General features: G+C 40.5%; 1 protein-coding gene across 3 annotated transcripts in view; it reads left to right on the forward strand.

The window, feature by feature from the left end:
* Positions 1-3,256: 3,256 nt before the first annotated feature.
* LOC128691074 (UDP-glucosyltransferase 2-like) overlaps positions 3,257-17,312 on the forward strand; it is a 56,640-nt gene continuing 42,584 nt past the window's right edge. For 2 of the 3 annotated variants that reach the window (XM_070089236.1, XM_070089238.1), the window contains exons 1-4: positions 3,261-3,380; positions 5,198-5,389; positions 7,638-7,755; positions 14,188-14,318. In XM_070089236.1, the coding sequence (XP_069945337.1) occupies positions 3,378-3,380; positions 5,198-5,389; positions 7,638-7,755; positions 14,188-14,318 (444 nt within the window). In that variant the 5' untranslated portion in view covers positions 3,261-3,377. Of the gene's footprint in view, positions 3,381-5,197; positions 5,390-7,637; positions 7,756-14,187; positions 14,319-17,312 lie in introns of all 3 variants that reach the window. The other variant, XM_070089237.1, reaches the window with a different exon arrangement.

Genomic DNA, 17,312 nt, shown 5'->3' on the forward strand with positions numbered 1-17,312 from the left:
CTCAATGTGCGCCCCTCTGGTGGCTCGGCAAACATCGATGCGATAGTCCAGTTCAGTCTAGACGCTCTGCAGCATATCTGGCGTTATCATGCGAACTGCTTCAGTGATCGAAATTTTCAGCTCCTCCAGGGTTGCAGGTAGTGGTGGTACGTAAACTGTGCTCTTCACGTATCTCCAAAAAGAAGTCAAAACAGTTAGACCTGGTGACCTCTGCAAGTGGCCTGCGAGGTCACCGGAGCAGGGATAGCAGTAAGGGAGGGGGAAAAGGTGGAGAAGGGGACAGGTCCCATGCACAGGCACGACCATGTAACCACGGGTTACAGGAAAAAACAATGGCCAGGTACCAACAGGACCCAGAGGAACAGAGGGAAAGGCAATGGGAGGAGGAGAGGGAGAAGTCAATGTTTATTCATGGACTTCAGGGGAGCAAGGGGAGAAGGGGACAGGTCCCATGCACAGGCACGACCATGCAACCACGGGTTACAGAAAAAAAACAATGGTCAGGCACCAACAGGACCCAGAGGCACAGAGGGAAAGGCAATGGGAGGAGGGGAGGGAGAAGTCAGTGTTTATTTATGGGCTTCAGGAGAGCGAGGGGAGGACACAATGAAAGATGGCAGAAAAAAAAAACAGGATATTGAAAACATTATCAAAGAGACAGGAGAGGAGGACATAACTGAGATAGGAAATTTTCAGAGAATAGGGGGACATTTGAAGTGATAAAATCGGCTGGTCAAACTGATTTTCATGACAGAAACGGTGCAGAACAGGATCCTGCAAGAAAAATTTCAGCTGAAGGAATCATTAACATATGAGAGGGGGTTCCCAGACTGCATCAGAACAAGAGCAGAGCAACAGCAACTGAGGGAGAGGTCACAGAAACAAAAAGGGCTAGGAAGAGAGACAAGGACAGAATCAACAGAGGACAACCAAAGCAGGGCAGAGCAACATGTGTAAGCACACACAGAACCACGCCCAGAACCACACAACCAAATATGCTACCCCAACATAACCCACAATCCACACTTACACCCCCACCCCACACTGCTGTAGAATCCCACAGCACACTGTCACGTCCCCCACTCCCACGGACCTTCCCCCAGAAGACAGTGTTGGAGAGGAAACTGAAGGTATAGTAATAGAATTACGAGTAAGTGGGAGAAGTGGCACGAAAGAGTCAAAGAGGCATAACCGAACATCATAGCTCTCACAGAAACCAAGCTCACAGGAATGATAACAGATGCCATCTTTCCATCAGGATATCAGATCCTGAGGAAAGACAGAGGTATACAATATCGAATGGTATACAATACCGACAGGTTGGTAGATAAGACACATAGGCAACATTTAGGCAACTTTATTCCGAAAAGTTTCGCCTGCACAGTATTGTATACCATTCGATAACCACTCTGTCAGACACTGCAACACAATGGTATCTTGGTACAGAAGAGAAAACACCCTGGACAACTTTTTCAAGTGAGAATTGTTTGATCTGAGAGGGACATGACCTCCCAGTGGCTACATTCTCACTACTACTACTCTGCACCTCTCCTTCCGACAGTACTTAAGTCTCAACACTGTCGCTTGATCTTCAGTTAGTTCCTGACTCTGGAACAGAACTTCTTCAGGCTGAGGGACTGACAACCTCAAATCTACGACTTCAAGGGTGATGGACTGATTACATCGTCTTCACAACTCTACTGCTGCTGCCTACTTTCTGTACTCGACTGAAGAAGCCTACTGTGTAGGCGAAAAGTTTGGGAATAAAGTTGCCTAAATGTTGCCTATGTGTCTTATCTACCAATCATATTATGTAAGGGTATGAAGAAGATTGTTAGGAGAAGCGTTGTTAAAAATAAAACTGTAAAACAGTAGAATCATTAAAAACAACCAGCACTGTTTTAGAGATATCAAATCTTATCACACAAACCCACTAAAGTTGTATGATAAGGTAACACAAGTAAGGCAGGAGAGAGAGAGAGAGAGAGAGAGAGAGAGAGAGAGAGAGAGAGAGAGAGAGAGAGAGAGAGAGAGAGAGAGAGAGAGAGAGAGAGAGAGAGAGAGAGAGAGAGAGAGAGAGAGAGAGAGAGAGAAGGAGAGAGAGAGAGAGAGAGTGAGAGAGAGAGAGAGTGATTGAGAGAGAGAGAGAGAGAGAGAGAGAGAGAGAGAGAGAGAGAGAGAGAGAGAGAGAGAGAGAGAGAGAGAGAGAGAGAGAGAGAGAGAGAGAGAGAGAGAGAGAGAGAGAGAGAGAGAGAGAGAGAGAGAGAGAGAGAGAGGGAAAGGGATGGGTGAATTACAAAATTTTTGACCATATGAAAGCTTTTGATAAAATATCGAAATTATGATGTGAGTAATATTAGCAGACCATTACACGTTACAAGAGAAGTGAAGAGGAAATACATCTGAAAGGGTTGAGATATTTAATAAAAAGACAATAAGGATGTTATTGATGGGAAACTGGAGGTGGTAGCTGAATGAGACGCCATATTGCCTACCACATGTATCATCCCGTAATTAATGTACACCTCCCAGTTTGTATAACTCCACACAATAGGTAAGGTAGCTAGTTACTGCTGCTATTCAGGTTGCATTTCTGTTGGGAGGTGTTAGGGTAAGTAATATGTTCTTCACTTACTGAAATATTGTGCTTAATAACTGAAAAAATAGATCAAATAATATACTTAAAGCCTACAAATCCAATCAAATTCTTTATAATTATACAGTCCACTTAATAGCTAGCTTTACTGGCGTAAATTTTCATAATAAATATTCAGGAACCATGTTTCTAATCCAGGGCTCGGGGCTCGTTAGGGAGCTGTTACAGTGGACACTGAAAGAGGGACTTAAGATCCCGGTGTCCTTAAAGTCCCACAAGTCTCCAAGATACATCAACATCAGTAAGTTAAAATTTGTTTTGTGTCAAGAGTTCTCCCCAGTGTGTGGGTGAAGATTGAGTTCTTGTGAAAAATCCCCCACATAATTTCTAACAGAAGGATCAGGAAGTAGAATGACCTGGCCAGATGAGCGGTAGACGCAGGTTCCAAGCATACCTATAAGAAGTGATAAGGGGCCGCCCTTCATCACCTTACTGACCAATATTGACCATTCCTTTTCTAAATGGTGTATCTAAACAACCTCTTTTCCATAGCATGAAATGGAACCAGAATTAGGTATATAATGCAGGATAATTTGAAAATGGTTTACGATAATCTAAATAAAATAGTGAAGTGATAACTGCGGGAGAAGCCTCAGTCGGAGTCTAGCAGCCAAAACAGTCAGTTCAGTGTTGGTTCTAGTGAGTCGAACAGCAACAATTAGTTCTATATTAATCTTCACAGCATTTTTCTCTGCTGCTGTCTTACTGTGAACACTAAAATATGGTAATTTTTTTTTTTTAAGTTTAAAGCCTATCAGCTACCGTTAGTCAAGAATTCTTTATTCATTAAAATAGGCATTAAAGTCTGAATCCAGTCTAATTCTGACTGGATTCAGACTTCAAAATATAAACTTTAAAATTTAAAACTTTAAAATTTTAAAAGCTCGAAGTGAAAGCCAAGTTTTATTTTAGTAATGCCTCTCATCGCTGAAAGTTTGAAGCCTATCAGAAAAGCAGTCCCTAGAAATTGCTCTAAACCCACTTATTCCAAGTTTATAAAATAATTTTATTACGATTTCAAATTTGTACCTAAGGCGTTTTAACTTAGTGTGTCTTCCTGCTTATAAAATACTACACCGATGTTATTCTGAAGCAGATACAATGAGACATAATTTATTGGCTAGAAATCAATATCCAAATTAATTAATTAAAACTGACAAATGAGGACTCATGGAGCCCAATAAAAACGCGAACCTTACCTCAAAAAAAACACACTGAAGTTAAAAATTTGACACCGATCAGAAGAAGCCTTCTCCAGTTACTGCACGGATTCCAAAGAATCTCAGTTTGTTTTTAATTACTGCACTGACAAATGTGTCTATACACAGAATAAACTTTATGAGAACTATCCTGGCAATAAGATGTATCAGCCATTAACTAGTAAAGCCATTCAAAAGGAGACTCAAATATAATTAAGGTGAATACTGGGGAATAATAAATGTCTCACAATTTTACTCTTAAAATTGGCAGATTTCAACCAGCTCCCTTTAATATTACTCTCCGCTGTTGAGGAATTAAGAGGCATCTTTTCTGAACGTTGGAAGCAATGGTGAACAGGGTTTTGTCATTTGTGAGAGCCATTCCTGTATGCTAGAAATGGCTTCAACAACTAGGGTCATAGAGCACCTGCACATGACAATTGTTTCCAGAATAGTGGCCTAGTTACTGTACAGCGTTGAAAATTTAAAACCGATTCGACGTGGCTTTCTCGTGTTATGTGGAAAATAAAAACGAAAAGTTTAAGGGAAAAGAAAAATAGTTTCTGGCAGCCATGTAAGGTGTAATACTCGGTGGCTACCTTTTGTTTTTTTTTAGAGTGGAAAATTTACGGTCACGTTTTATAATACAATGTGATTATTTTCACTGGTTCCACGAGTTAATTAGAGGAAAACTACAGCCAAATAACCATAAAACTACCATATGCTGGCCATTATATGACTAAGAACCGCGTCAAGAGATGTACTCCCTATCTCCTGTCAAATAAAACGTCATCTTCACAATGTGTCCATTAAGCTTTTAATGAAAAAATAATTATAATTATTATTCACCTCTAAGAAGTGTAGAAAAATGTTGAATATTGAGACACTTATGTAACATATGGGAATCTTTATTCAGGAAACGTTTCGCCACACAGTGGTTTCATCAGTCCAATACAAAGGAGAAAGGTGTAAGGAGAGGAGGAGTTTGAGGTAATCAGTCCCTCAGCTTGGAGTCGATGTGTTCAGTCCATCAATCTTGTAGAATGTACAGCATAGGGTCGCAGACGTGGCTTATATACTGTAGTCAGGTGAGGCGAAACAGGAGGAGGCGGGGTCATAGTGGTACCATCCACTAGTTGAAGTAGGTCTTCGTCCAAAGGTTGGACAGGTGTTGAAGAATTCTTTGTAACAAGATAACATGATGCTGCAGTGTCTGACAGTTGTGATGAATGGTTTGAAAAACCGACAAGTTGAATAAAGATTCCCATATGTTGCATAAGTGTCTCAATATTCAGCTTGTCGGTTTTTCAAACCATTCATCACATAGAAAAATGTATTGCAGGTGTACAGGAGGCTTCCAGGGATGCGACTTCTATTGGTAGTGTTGGTGGTGATGCTGGGCGGCTGTACTGTGGGGGATCTACCGCCCCGAGAGAAGTCATATAAAGTTTTAGTTCTCCTAATAACATCCCCGATTAGCCACAGGAACGTTTTCATCCCTATAGCAGAGGCCTTGGCTGACCGCGGTCACCAGGTGAGTCAGTTTGTTTCCATTTACGAAGGAGGATTTAGTTGTAATAATATGTAAAGTAAAAGGACATAAGTGCAACTAATGTGACATTTTATTGTGGCAACGTTTCGTTCTCCAGGAGCTTTGTCAATACAGTACATGGACACAGAGGGTATATATAGGCTCAGAGTGAGGTACAATACTAGTGGTGGTAGTAGTAGTAGTGATATAAGTAGTAGTAGTAGTAATACAATATGTTAGAACAATTAACTTGCACATAAGTAAAAGGGTATAAAAGCTATTACTTGGGAAACATAAGAATAGGTTAGACAAATATTTCTATTGGAGGCTGGATAGAAAAGGCCTGTTTCAATGTTCATTCTCTGTAATGTGCTTATGTAGTATTAACAGGAGAGATTATGTGATGGCAGGGTTTACTGTTTTCAGGAGGATTCTTGTTTACTGTTTTCAGGAGGATTCGTGCGTGGAGAATTAATGATCTGAAGAGCTCTATCCTTGCAGTCTTTGATGAAAAAGGAAGGAAAATGTAAATCAGTGAATGTATGTACATTCCTCGTCAAGAAACTCAGGACTACAAATTCGGTATGCTCTTAGGAACAGTCTATTCCAGTCTATTCCAGTCAAGATACTAAGACCAAAAGAGGCATCATCATCGGGTTTTTCCTAAGAGCATACCGAATTTGTAGTCCTGAGTTTCTTGACGAGGAATGTACATACATTCACCAAACCTTCACTGATTTACATTTTCCTTCCTTTTTCATCAAAGACTGCAAGGAAAGAGCTCTTCAGATCATTAATTCTCCACGCACCAACATCACTCCCAACAAAGTTATAATTCTTCCCAACAGCCAGGTTGCACTGAACGTTTCTAAAGTACTTTCACAAGCTAACACCAGAGTCGCCATTGTTTCCAGCACTTCGATAAAGGATCTAACCAGAACAAAATCCAAGAACCACGAACCAGTCAATGCAGGGGTTTACACTATACCCTGTGGAGGCTGCAACAAGATTTATGTAAGTGACACAGCAAGAAACCTCGACACCCGCCTCAATGAACACATTTACGCATGTAGGAACGATAACTTGAACAACGCCTGTGTACAACACCGAAATTCCACCAATCATCTCATGAAGTTCAGGGACGCCCAACTAGTGATCAAAGAAACTAATTTCCGCAGACGCAAGTGCCTTGAATCTTCACTAATAGCTGTTTCTAATACAATTAAACAAAACAAAGGCAGCTTCACCATCTCTGAAGTCTTAGCAAGAATCCTCCTGAAAACAGTAAACCCTGCCATCACATAGTCTCTCCTGTTAATACTACACAAGCACATTACAGAGAATGAACATTGAAACAGGCTGCCTCTGTCTAGCCTCCAATAGAAATATTTGTCTAACCTATTTTTATGTTTCCCAAGTAATAGCTTTTATATCCTTTTACTCATGTGCAAGTTAATTGTTCTAACATATTGTATTATTACTACTACTACTACTAATATCACTACTACTACTACTACTACTACCACTAGTATTGCACCTCACTCTGAGCCTATATATACCCTCTGTGTCCATGTACTGTTTGTAACGGCTTGACAAATCTCCTGAAGAGCGAAACGTTGCCCCAATAAAATGTCACATTAGTTGCACTTGTGAGGATTTAGTTATCCAGTCATCACTTATCGTATATTTTCATAGGGGTAAACTAAGGATCCTGCATCTAGTTTAGGATTGATATTCTTGCTGAGATAATTTCAAATCCTACCATTAGGAACATCCTTTAGATAAAGATCAATTTTTGTTGTTTACCTAAATTCAGATTGGAAAACATTGATATATAACAGGATAAGAATGGTGCTAGAGCTTTAATTGGATCACCTGACGTGATGTCTCTGTTTGTATACTGTGAGAATCCCTTTTAAATATGAGTCAGCCACTGAAATAAAGACACCTGAAATTATTTGCCAACATTATCTCCCAGTCCAGGCAGACAGCTCAAAAATTTTCATTATAAGTAGACTTGAATTATTTTTAGAAATTCTTCGCCACACAGCTCCCAGATTAGTATGGGCGCGTAGCTGAAGCTAGGCGATGTTTCTCCATGCTAATGTTTTCCCATACAGTGAACTCAGGATCCGGAGACACTAATGAACCGAGAAATAAAATGAATCACATAACAGATGCCACAATACACACGGTAGAAAACTACACTCAAGGCTTATTTACACCATGTTACATTATTTCCATGTTACAGGTGGATGTGTTAGCCAGCCACCCGAACTTCTCCACCACCAGCAACATCACGCAATATAACACTGGAATCAAATTCGCAAGAAACAATAACACGTTCAGAATTCTTGAAAATGAACTCGGTAAGGATGATACAAAAAGTATACGAGCACATACTATATGCAAACTGTGGTTAGCACAGGACTGAACCCATGTTATTTTAGCCCGCTTCGCGGGAAGTAAGTCAAGATTCACGACGCTGTAATCATAGGGTTCGATTACTGGCTAGCCGCGGTTTGTTAAATCCTTAAAAACCACTTGTTCGTGGATGCATTAATATGTGTAGTGCTCATGAAGGCTGGTATTTCAAACGGGTGTAGAAAGAAATTAGTTGAGCTTACCACAGCCAAATATGTCATCGTATCATGAAACATGCCCAGTACTACTGGGTACATGATGTTTGTAGGATTGATGAGTCAGTGGTTAGAGAGCTGTGAATTTGATTTGTTCCTCTGAGTCTGGTTAAAACAACACAGGTACTAGCCCCAGCTAGCAGCAGTTCGTTAATTGCAAAAAAAAACACTTGTCAGTGGTTGCATATATATATGTATATAAATAAATAAATAAATATATATATATATATATATATATATATATATATATATATATATATATATATATATATATATATATATATATATATATATATATATATATATATATTTATTATTTTTATTATTATCACACTGGCCGATTCCCACCAAGGCAGGGTGGCCCGAAAAAGAAAAACTTTCACCATCATTCACTCCATCACTGTCTTGCCAGAAGGGTGCTTTACACTACAGTTTTTAAACTGCAACATTAACACCCCTCCTTCTATATATGCGCAACCACTAACATATATATTATTTTCTTTGTTAACACATCGGCCGATTCCCACCAAGGCAGGGTGGCCCGAAAAAGAAAAACTTTCATCATCATTCATTCTATCACTGTCTTGCCAGAAGGGTGATTTACACTACAGTTTATAAAACTGCAACATTAACACACCTCCTTCAGAGTGCAGACACTGTACTTCCCATCTCCAGGACTCGAGTCCGGCCTGCCGGTTTTCCTGAATCCCTTCATAAATGTTACTTTGCTCACACTCCAACAGCACGTCAAGTATTGAAAACCATTTGTCTCCATTCACTCCTATCAAATACGCTCACGCATGCTTCATGGAAATCCAAGACCCTCGCACACAAAACCTTTACCCCCTCCCTCCAACCTTTCCAAGGCCGATCCCTACCCTGCCTTCCCTCCACTACAGATTTATACACTCTCGAAGTCATTCTGTTTCGTTCCATTCTCTTTACATGTCCTAACCACCTCAACAACCCTTCCTCAGCCCTCTGGACAATAGCTTTGGCAATCCCTCACCTCCTCCTAAGTTCCAGACTACGAATTCTCTGCATTATATTCACACCACACATTGCCCTCAGACATGACATCTCCACTGCCTCCAGCCTTCTCCTCGCTGCAACATTCATCACCCATGCTTCACACCCATATAAGAGCGTTGGTAAAACTATACTCTCATACATTCCCCTCTTTGCCTCCAAGGGCAAAGTTCTTTGTCTCCACAGACTCCTAAGTGCATCGCTCACCCTTTTCCCCGCATCAATTCTATGATTCACCTCATTTTTCATAGACCCATCCGCTGACACGTCCACTCCCAAATATCTGAATACATTCATCTCCTCCATACTCTCTCCCTCCAATCTGATATCCAATCTTTCGTCACCTAATCTTTTCGTTATCCTCATAACCTTACTCAATTCTATATTCACTTTTAATTTTCTTCTTTTTCATACCCTACCAAATTCATCCACCAACCTCTGCAACTTCTCTTCAGAATCTCCCAAGAGCACAGTGTCATCAGCAAAGAGCAACTGTGACAACTCCCACTTTATGTGTGATTCTTTATCTTTTAACTCCACGCCTCTTGCCAAGACCCTCGCATTTACTTCTCTTACAACCCCATCTATAAATATATTAAACAACCACGGTGACATCACACATCCTTGTCTAAGACCTACTTTTACTGGGAAATATAAAACACGTTGGCGTTTCCAACCAAGGCAGGGTGACCCGTAAAAGAAGAAACACTTTCATCATCACTCACTCCATCACTGTCTTGCTAGAGGTGTGCCTACATTACAGTTCAAAAACTGAAACATATATCCACCCGTCCCGAGTGCAGGCACTGTACTTCCAGCCTCCAGGATTCAATCCTACAGAGCTAATAATAGGTCTGGCTGGAAAACCGGGCTTATGAGTTTTAATCAAACGATACATATAACTGCTAACTGTTTAATCACTTAATCGTTACCTCTCAGTAAGGGTCTAGGCTTATTTCATTAACTCTATTACTTGTCAACATCTCGGAAGCCCACATAAAAAAATACATTGTTTATCTCATTGACAGATTGCATAATGTTAATATGTCTAACAATTTTACAGTAGTAAGTGTTGACGTCACAGCGTTGTTCACCCGTCTACCTGTCCCTGATGTGTTATCTTATCTGGAAGAAGAATTAGATTACTGAGTTGATTGTGTGTGGATAATTGCAAGTTTGAGTCTGAAGGGAAATTTTACTCTCAAAGGCATTGAAAGACTGTGAGAAATCCTTTGTCTCTCCTATAGAATTTCTTGAGACTAAGCTGTCGAAAGATATCCTGCCATGTGAAACGGTTCAGATATGTAGCTGACATCTTCTGTCTTTGGCAGAATTATTTGAACCTGAACACATTTTTACCGAGACTTAACTCTCTCCTCACCTTTACTAAATTCATTGTAGAGAAAAAAGTGGACTTTAAACTTCCATTTTTAGATGTTCTGATTCACAGGGTTGATAGAATGTTTAAGTTAACGGTATATAGGGATACCATTATTACTCTTACATGAAACTACAGTAAAAACAAGTGTCTTTCTCACTGTTTTTGAGAGCTTACAGAGTATGTAGCCCTGAGTTTCTTGATGAGGAAATCAGGAAAATCTTTGATATTGCTACAAAACTATGTTATGTTAAGGAGTTTGTAGTAACTGCTTTCCTGGCAGCTAGAAAAATTACCATAGGACTGAACCTAGAATAACTTCTCAGAACAAAAATGTGCTTGTCCTGCCATACACTGGAAATACCCTAAAGAGATCCAATAAAAATTGATTTTAAGAAGTCACAGTTAAAGATTGAGACACTTATGCAGCATATAGGAATCTTTATTCAGGAAACAGTTTCCTGAATAAAGATTCCTATATGCTGCATAAGTGTCTCAATCTTCAACATGTCGGTTTTTCAAACCATTCATCACAAGTCACAGTTAGTTGAGAGCATGACGATCAAGAATTCCTCGCAACATTGTATAGGCAGTGTGTACAGGATTGGGTGCCAAAGCTGCAAATTATCTTAAGTGGGACAGACTGGCCAACCTCTGGAAGTTAAAACAACGCAACTTCATGCCTAGAAAAAAATATTCTAGTGTCAGCAATTACTGAACATGATAAACATTCATTATATTATGGTAGTTCTGGGTTATTCAACGCTTACAATTTACTATTATCACCACCCTCCATCATTAACCTCTGTTAACAATTATGGACAACTCCCCTCCCGAGGCTTGGTCTCAGATTTGGTCTCAGTTGGTAAGGAAATATTACAGGTCTATCAGTGACTTATTTATAATTGGTGTTACTGTGCACAATCTAAATAAAGATTCTTATAAGAATCTATTGGATTGTCTTAAGTGGCAGGGTTCCATTTCAGGGAATTAGGGCCTGCTTCTTTCCTGCTATCCTGGGTTCGACCAGCTTCTGCCTGACAGTATGGTGGAATAGATAAACTATAGCTGTTTACCCTTAGATATATCCTTTAGGTATAAGTGAGTCTGCCATAGACCCAATTTACTTTTTCCTTAATTGTGCGGGAATTTTCTATGTAATAAATGTAAAGTCCTTTACAATGTCCCAAAGTCTGACTGATAATTTTGATAATCGTTATGTTATCAATGTTAATTTTGCTAGTGGATTGACTATCCTCTGTTCCTATAATACTCAATCTTTCTGGCACTAGGCACTCGTGTGCCTGGGGTATTGAGTGTTTTTGTCATCCAGCCACATTATTAGCAACAGCGTCCCTCTCAACGAATCTGCCGAGGTCTCTCACTCATTTCTGCAATATTTCAAGCTCATGACCACGAACGAGTGATATTGATCAATAACAACACTGCACTAGCCAAGGACTCGAACCCATGCTGCTTTGGCCTGCCTCATGGTGGAGGAAAACGCATGACACCCTAATCCACTGGACCATACGATCCTTACAAGTGGGGCATCCAGTGGAACTGGATGTTGTACTCCCTACCCAAGGACACACGATGGTGTGGATGACTCTAGGCTTGAATGAAATTAGCATATATATATATATATATATATATATATATATATATATATATATATATATATAGATATATAAACACTGATCTCTGGCTGAAGGAGACTCGAACCTACGAACCTTGGAACAAGGTACGCAGTGCTTTACCAATCTACCCACACTGGACCAATACCTTGGAGTCCAGCTTGCGCTAGACTTTGATCCAAGGCAGCCAGCTTTCAGGGAGAAGGCTTACAGCTTTTCATCTCATCCCCTGCATGCATCAGCCTTACTAGAGATATTAACAATGCAAGGAATTCGCTGTAAGCCTTCTCCCTGAAAGCTGGCTGCCTTGGATCAAAGTCTAGCGCAAGCTGGACTCCAAGGTATTGGTCCAGTGTGGGTAGATTGGTAAAGCACTGCGTACCTTGTTCCAAGGTTCGTAGGTTCGAGTCTCCTTCAGCCAGAGATCAGTGTTTGTGTATATTTCGCCTGCTCTTGCGAATTCCTTGCATATATATATATATATATATATATATATATATATATATATATATATATATATATATATATATATATGGAAAATATAAGATATAAAAAGCCAGCCCCAAGCTTTTTCTAATCGTTTATAACAGGTCATATAATTTGAGAAAATAAGTTTCTCGTTAGATACTGTAGACAAGGATAGCTATTATTCTGCGTGACCTTTTCAAATAATGAAAGAAAAGAATACAATGTGCTCTTTGTCGTTTAAATGTCCTGCTCTGGGGTGCTCGGACAAAGAACACATCCTGTCTCTGTTCACGTTGTCGATTCCTCTCAGTATTTTATATGTTGTTATCATGTCCCCCCTATCTCCCCTATCTTCCAGTGTCGTCAGGTTGAGTTCCCTTAACCTGTCCTTGTAGGACATACCCCTTAGCTCTGGGACTAGCCTTGTTGCAAACCTTTGCACTTTCTCTAGTTTTCTTACATGCTTGGATAGGTGTGGGTTCCACACTGGTGCTGCATACTCCAATATGGGCCTAACGTACACAGTGTGCAGGGTCCTGAACGATTCCTTATTAAGATGTCGGAATGCTGTTCTTAGGTTTGCTAGGCGCCCGTATGCTGCACTTGGTGGGGTTGAACTCCAGGACCCAGTTGCTGGACCAGGCCTGCAGCCTGTCCAGATCCCTTTGTAGTTCTGCCTGGTCCTCCTCTGATTGAATTCTTCTCATCAACTTCACATCTGCACACAGAGACACTTCGGAGTCTATTCCTTCCGTCATGTTCACAAATACCAGAAACAGCACTGGTCCTGGACTGACCCCTGTGGCACCCCGATCGTTACAGGCGCCCACTTTGACACCTCGCCACCTACCATGACTCGCTGTTGTCTTCTTGACAGGTATTCCCTGATCCATTGCAGAGCCTTCCTTGTTATCCCTGCCTGGTCCTCCAGTTTTTACACTAATCTCTTGCGTGGAACTGTGTCAAACACTTTCTTACAGTCCAAGAAAATGTAGTCTGCCCACCCCTCTCTCTCTCTCTCTTGTCTTACTGCTGTCACCCTGTCATAGAACTCCAGTAGGTTTGTAACAGGATTTCCCGTCCCTGAAACCTTGCACTACTTGCCATGCAGGATGTTGAAAGACACTTATTATTATTATTATTATTATTAAAGATTCGCGGGTATTCTCCCGGCCCGGGCCTTTTCCAAGTGGTGGCCCGGCCTTGGCTCCCTCTTTAGGGAGTGTCTGAGACCTAAGTCTCCCATGGAAGGAGGCACAAGTACCCTCTCATCTTTGAGACCAACTGTCCCCAGGCCTAGCCACAAGCTAGGCCTCTCTGGTCTGCCATCCCCGCCCCAAGGGGGCTAATGGGAATGACAGTCTCGTGAGCAACAAGCTCTGGCTCAGGCACCTACCCTACCCTAGAAGGGCTGGGCATGGTGTCGATGGAAAGACACTCTCAGCTCATGATTTCTCTCTAATGTTTATATTTATTCTCTCAGCTCACGATATTTTCTGATATTTATATTTATTCTCAAGATAATTTTAGCTCAATAACGTTGTTCCATTCTGAACATTTCATTGAAGTTAGGTCAGTTTTGACGCAGATAATTTTCAAGAGGAATAATGTATTGACATTGATATTGCTATAATACTTATGTTTTCCCAGATCTATTGGGCATTATGAAGAACGTAACACCATCACGGGTGGACAAGGTGTACCAGTCTCCCGTAGTGTTGGAGCTCTACAAGAGAAGGAAAACGTATGATATCATTCTCATAGATCACTTTGGCAATGAGGTAATGAAATAGCCAAGATAGCCTGAATTTGACGTTACTTATTAAGTGTTTTAATTAATTAGAATGTTACGTAAGAAAGAAATACGAATACATTTAGAAGAAAAAAGGAAAGGCTGTATAATCCATTTCCTGCATTTTACAGCCTTTCCTTTCTCTTCTAAATGCATTCGTATTTCTTTCCTAAGTAATATTCTAATTAATTAAAACACTTAATAGAAAGATAATTCAAATTATAAACTACAGAAAACAATTATATTGGAACTAGAAGTATGCATTATTATTGCTTATTTGTTGCTATTTTTTATGCATTGATTTTATTTGAAAGCCTGTGAGATTTAGGTAATGTTGGTAAATATACATACTTCGTTCAGGTCACACCGGGCTGGGCGTGGGAACGCTGTATCGACTCGTGGTCAAGCCGTAGTTTTGTTAATGATTTACAATCACTTGTTTCGTGATTTCATTGATATATAGACTATTTGTGAGCCTGGTACACCAAACAGGATGAGATTGAAATTAGTCTCTGAGGCTCCACGACCACGAATGTCCTGGTGTATTGGTATGGTGGACAGAGACATGTGTACTTTGTTCAGGTCACACAGGGCTGGGCATGGGAATGCAGTATCGAGCGAGTTCTGTTAATGATTCAGAATCATTTGTTTCGTGATTTCATATATATATATATATATATATATATATATATATATATATATATATATATATATATATATATATATATATATATATATATATATATATATATATATATATATATATATATATATATAATCAGTGCACCACGCCGCACAAACAAGAGAGTATATACAGAGAAAGATCCAGTCAGATACTGCTACTGGGAGACGGGCAAGATTCCCAGGCAGTGTGTGGAGCGTGGAGGGAGACAGTTTGTGGTGCTCCATTCATTTTGTGTGTAAACGAAGAACCAACATAGCTGGTATGGGGCAGTTTCAGCAGACATCATCGTGAGTATCCACCAGAGATTACAGAGTAGTGACAGTCCTCTGCATTAGACCGTTGCTTCTGTATCAAAACAGGTGACAGGTCCTTAGCTTCGAACTATAGACCAATAAGCCTAACCTCCATAGTGGGAAAATTTATGGAATCAATAATTGCCGAGGCAGTTCGTAGCCACCTTGAAAAGCATAAATTAATCAACGAAACTCAGCATGGTTTTACAAAGGGGCGTTCCTGCCTTACGAATTTATTAACTTTTTTCACTAAGGTATTTGAGGAGGTAGATCATGGTAATGAATATGATATTGTGTATATGGACTTCAGTAAGGCTTTTGACAGGGTCCCACATCAGAGACTATTGAGGAAAATTAAAGCACATGGAATAGGAGGAGAAATTTTTTCCTGGATAGAGGCATGGTTGACAAATAGGCAGCAGAGAGTTTGCATAAATGGGGAGAAATCAGAGTGGGGAAGCGTTACGAGCGGTGTTCCACAGGGGTCAGTGTTGGGCCCCCTGCTGTTCATAATCTACATAAACGACATAGATGAGGGCATAAAGAGCGACATCGGCAAGTTTGCCGATGACACCAAAATAGGCCGTCGAATTCATTCTGACGAGGACATTCGAGCACTCCAGGAAGATTTGAATAGACTGATGCAGTGGTCGGAGAAGTGGCAGATGCAGTTTAATATAGACAAATGCAAAGTTCTAAATGTTGGACAGGACAATAACCATGCCACATATAAACTAAATAATGTAGATCTTAATATTACGGATTGCGAAAAAGATTTAGGAGTTCTGGTTAGCAGTAATCTGAAACCAAGACAACAGTGCATAAGTGTTCGCAATAAAGCTAATAGAATCCTTGGCTTCATATCAAGAAGCATAAATAATAGGAGTCCTCAGGTTGTTCTTCAACTCTATACATCCTTGGTTAGGCCTCATTTAGATTATGCTGCACAGTTTTGGTCACCGTATTACAGGATGGATATAAATTCTCTGGAAAATGTACAAAGGAGGATGACAAAGTTGATCCCATGTATCAGAAACCTTCCCTATGAGGATAGACTAAGGGCCCTGAATCTGCACTCTCTAGAAAGACGTAGAATTAGGGGGGATATGATTGAGGTGTATAAATGGAAGACAGGAATAAATAAAGGGGATGTAAATTGTGTGCTGAAAATATCTAGCCTAGACAGGACTCGCAGCAATGGTTTTAAGTTGGAAAAATTCAGATTCAGGAAGGATATAGGAAAGTACTGGTTTGGTAATAGAGTTGTGGATGAGTGGAACAAACTCCCGAGTACAGTTATAGAGGCCAGAACGTTGTGTAGCTTTAAAAATAGGTTGGATAAATACATGAGTGGATGTGGGTGGGTGTGAGTTGGACCTGATAGCTTGTGCTACCAGGTCGGTTGCCGTGTTCCTCCCTTAAGTCAATGTGACCTGACCTGACTAGGTTGGGTGCATTGGCTTAAGCCGGTAGGAGACTTGGACCTGCCTCGCATGGGCCAGTAGGCCTTCTGCAGTGTTCCTTCGTTCTTATGTTCTTATGTTCTTATTGAAAGTGCATGAGAACATAAGAAAGAAGGAACACTGCAGCAGGCCTACTGACCCATGCGAAGCAGGCCCATGTCCTTCCCCCCGGATTAGCCCAATTACCCACCTAGTCAGGTCACTTCCACTTAAGGAAGGAGCACAGCATCTGACCTAGTATCACAAGCTAGTGAGATCCAGCTCACACCCACCCACACCCACTCTTAAGAACATAAGAACATAAGAAAGGAGGAACGCTGCAGCAGGCCTGTTGGCCCATACTAGGCAGGTCTTTAACAATCCTTCCCACTAACAAAATATTTGCCCAACCCAATTTACAATGCTACCCAAGAAACAAGTTTTGATGACTCCATTTCCTGATTATGCAAGTCCCACTCAAATCCAACCCCTCTCACTCATGTATCCATCTAACCTAAATTTGAAACTACCCAACGTTGTATCTTGAACAACCCTACTAGGTA

This window comes from Cherax quadricarinatus, chromosome 27 (assembly GCF_038502225.1).
Source record: "Cherax quadricarinatus isolate ZL_2023a chromosome 27, ASM3850222v1, whole genome shotgun sequence".
Classification (NCBI taxonomy): domain Eukaryota; kingdom Metazoa; phylum Arthropoda; class Malacostraca; order Decapoda; family Parastacidae; genus Cherax; species Cherax quadricarinatus.